Genomic DNA, 12,081 nt, shown 5'->3' with positions numbered 1-12,081 from the left:
ATTTCTGGGGTATCAGTGTCCCCTTCCTTCTTCCATGGCTTTGCACATGCAGTTCTTTCCCCCAGAATGCCCTTTTTCCCTACCCTGACTGGAAAACTTCCATTCCCACTTCGATCTTCCAATCCAAAGCCATTTCTTGGGGGGGGGCAGATGTCTGCTGTCTCCCTCTGCTGGACTTCCACACCCTCCCCAGGAACAGCCTCCACGTCTAGTTGAAATTTATCACACACCCGTCCCCATCCCCTAGATCATATTCCTTCTTTCATTCATCCTACACATGTTCACCAGGTGCCAGGCCAACTGGTAGGGATACAATGATGAGACAAACCAGTGAGCACTCGGTCTAGTAGAGGACACAGACGAGAAGCAAATGGTGCGTATGTCCAATGATAGCAGTCACAAGTAGTTTAAGAGGCCAGGTCCCAGCAGAGCCACAAAAGGGGACTCAGAACCAAGCTCCTTTGGGATTTGTTTCTGCTTCCTCTTTGGCTTCCTTGTCAACTCCTGCCTGGCTTCCAGCTTTCACAAATGGCAGTTCCCCAAAGTGCCAAGAAGAGACAAGGGCTCATTGAGATGTCCAAGAGACAGCGTGTTTCCCACACTTGCAGCATAAGTCTTTGTACCTTGTGAACAAGACCTGAGTGTGTTGCCACTTTTGAGAGTCCTCGCTACCAGTGACTTGTCTGATCTCCACGTTGCTGACACAGAATACCCACTGAAGACTGCCTTCTGAGGCCTGAGGCTCAGATTAGGATGGTGCAGGGGCTGGCCACAAGGAGTCTGCCATTGGACAGACTTGGGTCCAATCCCACGTCATCAGTACTTGCAGGATGACCTTGGACAGGCCCCCCACCTCTCTGAACTTTCCCATCTGAAAACAGGGATAAAGGATGGCTGCCACTTTCCACAGTGGGGGATTTAGACCAGGTTAGAAGTGCATACCAGTGCACTCAGTGTGGCACCTGGTGCATAGTAGGTGCTCCACAGATGAAAGTGACTGTTGTGGCAGACACTCTGGGTTGAGAGAGCATGAGGACAGACTGAGGGAGGACCACTTAGCTAAATGTAAGTTACTGGCAAGTTCCTAGCTTCTGGGTGGAATCATGGGGTCCAGGTGCTTACATGTGTTTAAGAATATATAGATACTAATGCCCACACACATAAATGTGGGGCATACAAAGGTCATGTGGGAATGTGTCATATTACCAAAATTATGTTAACCCAATATTGTGAACCTGATGGTCATTATAGAAACAGATGTTGATACAGATGAATACTGATACAGAGTATCAGTATCTGAAATAGGAAACAGAAACCCACTCGTGTTCTTGCCTGGGAAGTCCCATGAACAGAGGTGCCTGGCAGGCTACAGTCCCTGGGTCGCAAAGAATCAGACACAACTGAGTGAAAGCGCACAGAGAGAGAGAGACATAAATAATTAAACGGGGGAAAAATAAATAAATAGGATCACCAACTTTGGATGGAAAAATCACCACTGTCTATTCTCTAAATAACTAAAGAAATCTCCAAATCTGTGAACTGCAGACCTTATCAGTGGAGTAAAGGCAGAATTATTGCAAGGGGTTTGAGAACTGTATTCTTCTTTATGTATTTTTTCAAAGGATACTAAAGGTGCAGCTTCTGTCATGGGGGAATCTCATGAAGAGTTTCTGGTTTTTCCAGATTACCTCTGGTTTTCAAAAGGGCTGTCATGCTGGAAAAGAGTAGGAAAGCCACTGCCCTCCAAGTCTTTGTGAAAACTCAGGAAAGTAAAGCGTTAGGCATAGATCAGGTTTGGCCCCTGGGTGCCTAGTGCTGAGAGGGTCTTGTCAGGGGCACTTGCTTAGGGTTCTTCTCTGAACCAGCCCCACCCCTCCTGGGTGTGCCAAGGGTTTGCATAAGACCCACAGCTGATGCAAAACACTGATCAGGATTGGGAAACAGTAAGCAAACACGGATGTGAGACCCACGTGAACTCTGTCAATAAAGCAGTTGACACCATGGCTATCAGAGGGGTCAGCCCCGCCAGGAGGTGTGTTAAGGGTAAGAGATAAGAGTGATCTGCTGAGGCATGTTTGGGCTGCCACAGGTTCTTCCTCACCAGGTGTTGAGCAAAGAACTTTCCACATGTCAGTATTTTCTGTTGTCGCCTACCTTACCACCTCATGGTGGACCCTGGAATGAAAAAGCAGTGCTGGGTTGTGGGTCTGAATGAAATCTACATCCTCCAAATAGCCCTGGGTGGACTGCAAGCTAAGGAAGGCCATAGCCTGCAAGGGAAGTCTTGCCGCTAAGTGTACAAAATGAATAAAGAGCCACTTAGAGTGCTCTCCCCTGCCTCTCTCTCCCCTAACCTCAGTCCCCATACCACAAGGACCCCAAGCCCAAGCTCCATCTACATGCCCCATTTCCCCATGTTTTGCCACAGGAAATGGCAACCCACTCCAGTATTCTTGCCTGGAAAATTCCATGGACAGAGGAGCCTTGTAGGCTACAGTCAAAAAGAGTTGGACACGACTGAGCGACTTCACTTCACTTCACTTCTTTGCCACTCTTATGCTCGTGGGTGGCCACACCAGTAGCCAGTCCTCCACAGAAGGACGATCCTGAGGAATGGGTCTGGGCAGGCCCTGGAGGAGGGAATTCTGAGGTCCAAGTCCCCAGACCACAGTCTAAAAGTGGGAGTCCCAGGATTAGGATTAGGAAAGACAAATGAGGCATCTGGAGTGCAAAATTTAAGGGGAGGCTCTTTCCCAGGGTCACCAAGGATCTCGCCCTGGTCTTTGCTGGGTTGTATGTGCTGTGGCGGGCATTCCCTCTGCCCTCACGACTCTCTTCATCTTGTGCGCAAGGGCACAGCCCTAGGATGGCTAGAGTGGGACACTTCAAAGCATGATCCCGGGACAGGGGCCACAGGTCCCTAGGTCCAAAGTGGGTAAAATTTAGAGAATTCTTTTCTGTTGCTGAGAATCAGCTTAGGATGCGAATATTTGTCCTTCCTGTTTTCTTGCCATGGTTCCCCTTATCTCTGCTGTTTTTCTCTTCAGTGTAAGATAACCCACTGTCTCAGTTCGCCTGGGACTCAGGGGGCTCCCAGGATCTAAGACTTTCAGTTTGAGAAGCAGAGAGGTCCCTGGTAAACTGAGATAAGTTGGTCACCCTGGATGTCCTCTCAGCACCTTGCCTGTTGCCTGGCCTGGAAGCAGCACCCTACAAATACCTGCCTGGTGAGTGAGCACCAGGTGGGAGACAGTACTGGAAAGGATGCATACCAAACACATGGCAGGGGCTGCTTCTGGAGGCTGGGGGACAGAGGGCATTTTGGCTTTACCCTTAATACTCCCTATTCAAAAAGGCAAAGCAGGTTGGCAAGATGGACATGGTCACTCACTGAGAATGACAGGTGCAAAAATGCTTATTACAGACATGTGTAAGCATTAAGTCGCTCAGTCATGCCTCACTCTTTGTGACCTCATGGGCTGTAGTCTGCCAGGCTCCTCTGTCCCTGGAATTCTCCAGGCAAGAACACTGGAGTGAGTAACTATTCCCTTCTTCAAGGGATCTTCCCAACCCAGATATTGAACCTGGGTCTCGGGCATTGCAAGCAGATTTTTTACCAACTGAGCCACCAGGTGAGCCCACTACAAGACATAATTCACTATATTTAAAAAATTACTGTTTAACTAAATAAAAAAAGCCCAAAGAGAATCCTGAAGCTGGCCTTCAGCAGTCTCCCAGCCCTCCCCAGGACACCATATCTTCCCCACTCCTCACTGCTCTCCTCCCATGGGTGGGGAAGATATGCTCCCTGAGTGCTTTCACCAGGGCCTCTTTGGGGTTGCAGGTGGGGCCGCAGACCACCCTCTCGCAGACCCACTGCCTTTGCAACCACCTCACCTTCTTTGGGAGCACGCTCCTGGTGATGCCCAATGCCGTGGACGTCTGCCAGACTGCTGAGCTCTTTGCCACCTTTGCGGACAACCCTGTGGTTGTGATCACCGTGAGCTGCCTCTGCGTGGCCTACCTCCTGGTGCTGATCTGGGCGAGGAGGAAGGATGTTCAGGATCAAGCCAAGGTGAGGTAGCACGATCCACGGGAACAGCAGGGGGCGAGCAGTCCCCTTGCAGGAGCACCAGAGAATGGAGCCCTGGTGGGGAGCTGAGGGGCCAGCTGCAAGTCCAGGCCTTGACCCCTGGAGTCATCTCCTGTTAGCTGGCCTCTCAGCCTCTTTACTTCTAAAATGTTCTTGTTTATCAAATTATCAGGAGGATTATAAAGCTGACGACTTATTGAGGATTGACTATGTGCCAGGTACTACTCCCACTTAATGCCCACAACAGCACCAAGGGGGAGGGTATTGATGTTGAGAGTCCCCTAGACCACCCTCAAATTCAATGATTTGCTAGGAGGACACACAGAACTTTAAATAGCTATTATCCTCATGGTTACAGTTTACTACAGTGAAAAACTGCAGATTAAAATCAGAAAAAGGAAGGGTTCAAGAGATATCAGGCAAGAGATTCTAACTGTCCTCTCCCCATGGAGCCCTACAGACAGATGAATTCTTCTAGCAATGATGTGCAACAGCACATGTGATGCATTGCCCACCAAGGAAGCTCCCCAAACCTTGGTTTTACTAGGGGTCAGTCTCATAAGTATGGCACCTGCATGACTGCCTTTAGTCTCCAGCAACCACTGCCCCTCATCCCTGCCCAGGTCAGACTGATAGAGCATGGCCCAAAGCTCTCACTACAGATCAGACTGTTAGCACATAACGCCTAGGGTGGCCCGAGGCCCCAGATAGTCGGACACCCTGATCATGCAGAATATTTCAAGAACTTAGAGGTTATCTTCCAGGAGCGTGCCAAAACCAGTCCTTTCTTTGGAATGTGTAGGATAATTATCTAGTCCAAAGCCACCTCCAAGGAGCCAGAATTCAAACCCAGATCTGCCTGACAATAAGTCAGGTCTGAAGGTAAAAACAAGATCAAACAATAACCAATTGTGACAACAAAGTTCTGATTCTTTTTCTGATACATGCATCACACCTGACCCACAGGAGCCTTCGATACACACTCATGAGTGAGTGAACACATAAATGAATATAATGCACTGAACCTTTCAACAGTGCCTACCCTCCCTACATACAGCAACAGCTCTCAGGATGTGAATGGTATGAAACCTAAAAAGATAATAGTTGCCCAATTTATACTGTTGTCTTTGATTTGCCCAAGGGGTTTAACACTAATATTTTAAGTCCTTCAGCTGTAGGTTGGTTTCTAGGGAGCAGACCCTCAGATGGAGTTGAATATGCAGGTTGTTTATTAAGAAGTGCTTGGGATCAGCCCTGGGGCAAGGAAGGAAGAAGGTAGGATGGGCAGGGGGAGAAGTCAATTTAGGATGCAGCCTACTGATAGTTGATTGACCCCTTGAGGAGCTCTGGAATTGTCCTGAACTACGCTGAGAAGCCCAGGTCTTGATCTTTGGCAATGAACCAACCTGTCCTCAGATATCGGCTTCCCTAGGAGGTGCATGACTTTGACAGAGATGACTTGCATCCCTGACAATTCCACCTTGGCAACTGAGAAAACAGCCCTCCACTATAGCCTCTGACCAACTCCAGCTATTTATTTTTTGCTAAAACAACATTCATTCTTTTAAAATTTCCTTAGAGGCACAATCTGGTTACCAATGGTATGAGAAATCATTTATGAACAGAGTTTGTATTTATCAGCTCAAACATCAAACATTCTCAGCTTAATACCAAATTCATTTCCAATCTGACTACTTTGGGTCATATTTAATAATGAGTGTATATTTTTTATTTTAAAAGTTTTGGTTTTCACTTGAAACCCTGCTTTTATAAAGAACAGTTCTTACCTGATGCAATGAATCAATACCAGACATAAATGTGATTCCCCCCTTTAACTCTCATGAACGCCCAACTCACTCCTGGCTACGTGTGTGGTGGATGACCCCACAATGCCATCCTTCTGCCCAGGTAAAGGTCACAGCGCTGGAGGACAACGACCCCTTGGCTCAGTACCACTACCTGGTGACAATCTACACAGGACACCGGAGGGGGGCAGCCACCTCCTCAAAGGTACTTGACTTATAAGACCCCTTGGTCAGTTAGCATGTACCACCCAGCAAAGCGCTGGCCAGTTGGTTGTTGAGTTACTTTAGCACACTGGGTTTTGTTGTGGGTTTTTTTTTAACTTCTGCTTTTTTGGAGGAGAGTATCTTTTTGCTAGACAAAAATAATACCCTAAGCCCCAATATTTAAAAAGAAAAAGGAGGAGTGGATTAAGGGAGATCTGGGGTCTGGTGCTGCTTCCCCGGTAGCTCAGTTGGTAAAGAATCTGCCTGCCAATGTAGTAGACACAAGAGATGTAGGTTCAGTCCCTGGGCTGGGAAGATCCCCTGGAGAAGGAAATGGCAACCCATTCCAGCATTCTTGCCTGGGAAATCCCATGGACAAAGGAGCCTGCCAGGCTACAGTTCATGGGGTTTCAAGAGTCGGACACGACTTACCCCTATCACTGGACCCACTGGTCTTCTCATTTAACCCTACTAAAGGATAATTCAAACAGCTAGTTACCTGCACTCAAATGTGCTCACATATGCAGAACAGTCAGTAGACTGCTACCAACGAATAAAGGGGAAAAAAGAATTTTTAAGAGAAAGGGGACAAAAGAAAGAAAGAAACAATGGCAATCATTTGAAAAAGAACCTCGAATTACATTTTTGAGGAAAACAGATTAGCTGGCATCCAGCTAAGAGGTCAGGCTGTCCTTGAAAGGCTGACTAAAGGTAGTGAAGCCATGATTTCATTTGTTTGTGGATTCTCCAAACTCCCTAAAAGTTTAGTTGTGGAGCACACAGCAGGTTGCTTCTGTCATGTCTCAGCATCCTTAGTTAAGTCTGGCCTGCGTCATGTCCTTCATCAGAATGCACCATCCCTCACAGCAGCCTCCAGGCTTCCTTTACTGAAACTGTGCTCCATGGAACATAATTTGAGAACCACGGATACTGTGTGTACTCTGCTGAAAAAAGCTCTGTTGATTTGGGGTTTTTTAAAAAAATATTTATTTATTTATTTATTTGGCTGCACCAGATCTTAGTCGTAGCTTGCAGGATCTTCCATCTTCATTGCAGCATGAAAACTCTTAGTTGTAGCATTCAAGATCTAGTTCCCTGACTAGGGAACTCTCTTGCATTGGGAGCTCAGAGTCTTAGCCACTGAATCACCAGGGAAGTCCCTCCATTGTTTTTTTAAAAATGATATTAGGCTCCATGAGAGCATGGCATGTGTCCATTTACTTTTTACTTTTTGAGTCCTATTTAAATCTTATTTTTACTTGTGTATACATTTATTTTTATTTGAATTAAATAAATTTTTAAAAATTGCTGCACCTCAGTGCCTTAATCAGCTATCTAACGCAGAGTAAGTACTCAGTAACTGCTGAATAATTGCAGGAATCACTTTCATCCATCTAACGACACACCCACCTCATTTCTGTTTGATACAAGGAACTGACCTTCCTAGGAATGAAAGAGTGAAAGTATGTGATTGCCACAGGCCGTTTCATGGCTCCCCATTTCACTTTTCAATTGATACTTCTTAGCTGGGTTCTCCTGGCACAGTGGTTCTCAAACGGTTGGCCCCCAAGGATGGCTGGTAATTTTGGAAGTCGTTCTGGTTGTCCCGACTTGGGAGAGGAAGAGATGCTACTGGCACCTAGTGAGTGGAGGCCAAGGTCGATGCTCAACATCCTACAGCACATGGGAAGGCCCCAGAGCAAGGAGTTATCTGCCCGAGAATGTCTACAGGGGAGACTCTGCTTTAGAAACTGACTCTGAAACAAGGATTCAAGCACAAGTAGTTCATTTGAGAGGGGATTCCAGGGCACCCCAGAGGGGAGTGGGAAGCCAGGCAGGGAAGGGAAGGAACAAAGAACTCATAATCAAGCCCACCACCCGCCCTGGGCAACTGTAGCCCAATCCCACTGGGGAACTCTGGAAAGCAGTGAAGAACGTGGGCCTCAGAGTTATCCCAGCAGAGGACTGAGGGAACTGGGCTCTTTATCCACCAATCCCACAAGTTATCGGGGGAACACAGCTTGCAGGGGACATTAATTCTCTGCCAGCTTTCACCTGCTGCTCTGACAGCCAAGAAAACCCCAGAGCAAGAGACACAGCAGCAGCAGTGGGACAGCCTCACCACAGTGGTAAGGCTGAGGGATGGACATCAGCGGGGCACAGTGATACCTGCTGTAGTTGCTCTGGGCTCAGGTAATCAGGCATGGCCACCAGCAGCACCTGCAGGGCTTCAGAAAAATACAGATTCCTGGTAGATCTGGATGAGGCCCGAGAATATGTGTTTTCAAAGTAATGGGCAGTCATTCATTCCTGCCTCAATACTGGGAACTCTGGGAGCCCTAAGAATATAGTCATTAGGGAGAAAAACCAGTTCCCGCCCTACGGCCCTTTCAAATAAATAGACCGGAAGTCTGAAAAGTTCATCAGGAAGCATTTTATGAGTACAGCTCATCTCAAAGATGTGCACACAGATAGTGAATGCAAAATCAAAGATGTGCATACAGATAGCGTATCCAAATCTTCATACAGCTGAAAAATAACTCAGGCAGGCCCAAGGTGGGAGGAGAGGAGGAGAAAGGGCCGAGCTCCGTTGGGTTTCATTGGTTTTCAGACACCTCCAGTGAAACACGGGGCTCAGTTACCATGCAGAGTTGGCCACTCCTGGCCTCTGGGTTTCAGGTGACTGTCACCCTATATGGCCTGGATGGAGAGAGTGAGCCCCACCACCTGTCGGACCCCGACATCCCGGTTTTTGAGCGAGGGGGAGTGGATGTCTTCTTGCTCTCCACCCTGTTTCCCCTGGGGGAGCTGAGGAGCCTGCGACTATGGCATGACAACTCAGGGGACCAGCCATCCTGGTGAGTCAGGGGTGGGCCAACCATGGGGACCTACTAAGCGACAGGTCCAAGGCTGGGCACTGTGCATGTGCTGCCCTGTTGATCCTCATGAGCCTCTGTAAGAAAACATAGAATGGATCCCTATTTCACAGATGAGGAAACCAAGGGTCAGAGAGGCCCATCAGTCCACAGGCCACACATAATGCTCAGTCTCTCATTTAGCTCTCAGTTTCCGCATCTATAAAATGGGGATAGATGTCTACTCTAATGACAAACCCTGCCCAATTTGAGAAGAGTAGATGAGACACTGGCTGATTCTCCAGAAGATGTCAGAACAGCTCCCGTGCTTTCCTCACTGGATGCTCACTGACCCTCTGGGACAAGTGTGCTTTATTAGTGGGTGAATCTAAACTTGGGAAAGCTTAACTGACTTGCCCAAGGTCACACAACTGGCAAGCTCAGAGCCAAGAGTCCTCCCCATTTTGTCTGAGGCCCAAATGAGTGGCCTCCAGCCTGAACACTTGCCGGTGGCTGGCAGCTTTCAGAAAACACAGCATTTCGACCACTGTCCTTAACTCATCTACAGGATTAAGACCCTCAGCTGAGGGTTGGTTCCTAGGATGCAGACTCTGAGATGAAGTTGAATATGGAGGCTGTTTACCTAAGGGATGCCTGGTATCAATCAGCCCCTGGACAGGGAGGGAAGCAAGCAGGATGGGCAGAAGAGCTTTGATACAGCCCAAAGACAGCTCAGCTGACCACACAGGGAGGTCTGGAGCTGTGCTGAGTTGGGTTGAGATGTCCAGGTCTTGATCACACCCAGGAGCCTCACCCAATGGGCACTGGATGTCAGCCACCTCAGGAGGGTGTGTGACCTCAGCAGAGGTGGCTCTTACATGCCTGATGGGGACTATCCTCCATGAAAGGAGAAAATGCATGTCAAGAGGTTCTTAGCATAATCTCCACTGTGCAGTAAATGCTCAATAAAGAGTGCCTACAGGGCTTCCCTGGAGGCTCAGTGGTAAAGAATTCTCTTGCCAATGTAGGTTTGATCCCTGATCTGGGAAGATCCCACATGCCTCAGAGCAACTAAGCCCATGCACCACAACTTTTGAGCCTGAGCTCCAGAGCCCTGGAGCCACAACTACGGAAGGCCGAGCGCCCTAGAACCCATGCTCCACAACAAGAGAAGCCACCGCAATGAGAAGCCCACCTACTGCAACCAAGAGTAGCCCCCACTCGCTACAACTAGAGAAAAGCCCACACAGCAACAAAGACCCAGCCGAAAATAAAAATAGATAACATTATTTTTAAATAAATAAAACATAAAAGTAGATAGTTAAAAAAAAAAGAGTGCCTATTGATATCATTAGTCTCATTTCCCTGTAAGGCAACAGAGAAAACAGTTGCTGCTGAATCTGACCACCCAGCAGAGGCAAGATGACTTCATTTCTTCCCTGGGCCTCAAAGATCTAAATCAGATTTGATGATCACCACAGAGCCCTTGGAGGGCAGGCCCATTCTGTGGATGGAGGGCCAGGGGAGGACCAGGTTTGTGTGCTCAAGCCTGCACCTCCCTGGACACACAGTCCAAACAATTCCACTTTCCTTGCTTGTATCAGGATGGTGACCCTGGGCTTGCTCTCCTACACGAGGGTGCACAGTTTCAGAATGCACGTTCTTGCAGCATACCTGTGAAAACTTGGCAGCCTCCAAGCTGGTGGTCTACACTAGCTGAATTCCCCAGATGAAGCCAAATTCACCCACTGATTGGGGCATTTTGATCAAGGCACTAACGGCAATGAAGAAAAATACAAAGTCTCTTTTTAGGAGTTCTCGTTCTTGGGCTCAGGTCTGCAATATATTAACATTATCTTCAAGGGGTCCAAAGACATCTCATCCACCTAACATTATCTTCAAAAGTGTGGGTCCCCTCCAGGTATGTAAGCCGGGTGCTGGTGCATGACCTGGCAATGGACCGGAAGTGGTACTTCCTCTGCAACTCATGGCTATCCATCGATGTCGGAGACTGTGTCCTTGACAAGGTATTTCCGGTGGCCACAGAGGAGGACAGGAAACAATTCAGGTACTGTTCTCTTTTCTTTAAAGCAAATGCTCTTTTACTTTGTCATTTCATCTCTAGAGAAGTTGCCTCATAATTCAGTCTCAGCCAAATAAAAGCATGTTTCTGCTTGCAGGTCTGGGTAGCTCTGAATGCGTGATATTAATGACTAATCAGTTTTTCTTGATGTGATAGAAGGGCCCTGGACCCTTCAAGGCAGAATTATCTTCAGGTGGTGATAACAGTTATAGAACAGTTATCCAAATTTCCTTGGATGTCACAGAATAATACTTTCTGTATGAGTGAACAGACTGATCTGAATGGTGATTCCATGTCTGGCCACCTGGAGCCTCTTCTTCACATCGCTTTACTCTCACTGCGTTCTTCAGCCTCTCCCGTGCTTTACTCACTCCCTCATCCCCTTTCCTGTCGTGCACCCTTCCACAGCTCTTCCCAGACACACATAAGCAGATACAAATGTACATGCCTGTACACCCACACACACAGGACACCACATATTGCCGTTTATTTTATATCTTTTAAAACAGCATGTTATTCTGAATATGTTGCCTTTTTTCTTTTAAAGGACTTCCCTGGTGGCTCAGATGGTAAAGCATCTGCCTACCATGCGGGAGCCCCGGGTTCAATCTCTGGGTCGGGAAGATCTCCTGGAGAAGGAAATGGCAACCCACTCCAGTATTCTTGCCTGGAAAATCCCATGGACGGAGGAGCCTGTAGGCTACAGTCCATGGGGTCGCAAAGAGTCAGACACAACTGGGCAACTTCATTTTCACTTTTCACTTTAATAATATATCACACACATCCTTCTAGGAAGGTCAAACTTCTGAGTTAAACTTTCCTTATTGGCTGCATGATATTCCACAGAATGGATGACCCACAATTCTCCTACACACGGGCATTCGGTCTACTTTTAGTTTATCTACCAAAAAGTGACATTTTCTCCCAGCTGCCACTGGGAGCAGCTCAGCCTCCAAGGGGGAAGAAGTCTGAACCAGAGAAACTTGGACCCCAACAGAGGCATAAAATAGATGTGGGCACAGGTCATAAAGTCCCACAAGC

At 47.7% G+C, this 12,081-nt stretch overlaps 1 protein-coding gene and 1 long non-coding RNA gene across 8 annotated transcripts in view; one reads left to right on the top strand and one right to left on the bottom strand.

The window, feature by feature from the left end:
* Window positions 1-12,081, top strand: part of LOC101121034 (polycystin-1-like protein 2) — a 102,150-nt gene that overhangs the window by 61,949 nt on the left and 28,120 nt on the right. The window contains exons 24-27 of the mRNA XM_004015493.6: window positions 3,845-4,075; window positions 6,002-6,103; window positions 8,782-8,960; window positions 10,879-11,025. Coding sequence (XP_004015542.3) covers window positions 3,845-4,075; window positions 6,002-6,103; window positions 8,782-8,960; window positions 10,879-11,025 — 659 coding nt within the window. The remainder of the gene's footprint in view (window positions 1-3,844; window positions 4,076-6,001; window positions 6,104-8,781; window positions 8,961-10,878; window positions 11,026-12,081) is intronic.
* Window positions 1-12,081, bottom strand: part of LOC106990575 (uncharacterized) — an 88,971-nt gene that overhangs the window by 48,859 nt on the left and 28,031 nt on the right. The window contains exon 1 of one of the 7 annotated variants that reach the window (XR_006056057.2): window positions 3,898-4,791. The exons of the other annotated variants lie outside the window; for them this stretch is intronic. This is a non-coding gene — a long non-coding RNA (uncharacterized LOC106990575). Of the gene's footprint in view, window positions 1-3,897; window positions 4,792-12,081 lie in introns of those variants that run through there. 7 annotated transcript variants of the gene reach the window in all.

The sequence above is a fragment of the Ovis aries genome, chromosome 14 (genome assembly GCF_016772045.2).
Source record: "Ovis aries strain OAR_USU_Benz2616 breed Rambouillet chromosome 14, ARS-UI_Ramb_v3.0, whole genome shotgun sequence".
Classification (NCBI taxonomy): Eukaryota; Metazoa; Chordata; class Mammalia; order Artiodactyla; family Bovidae; genus Ovis; species Ovis aries.
This window is presented reverse-complemented; position numbering and strand designations above follow the sequence as displayed.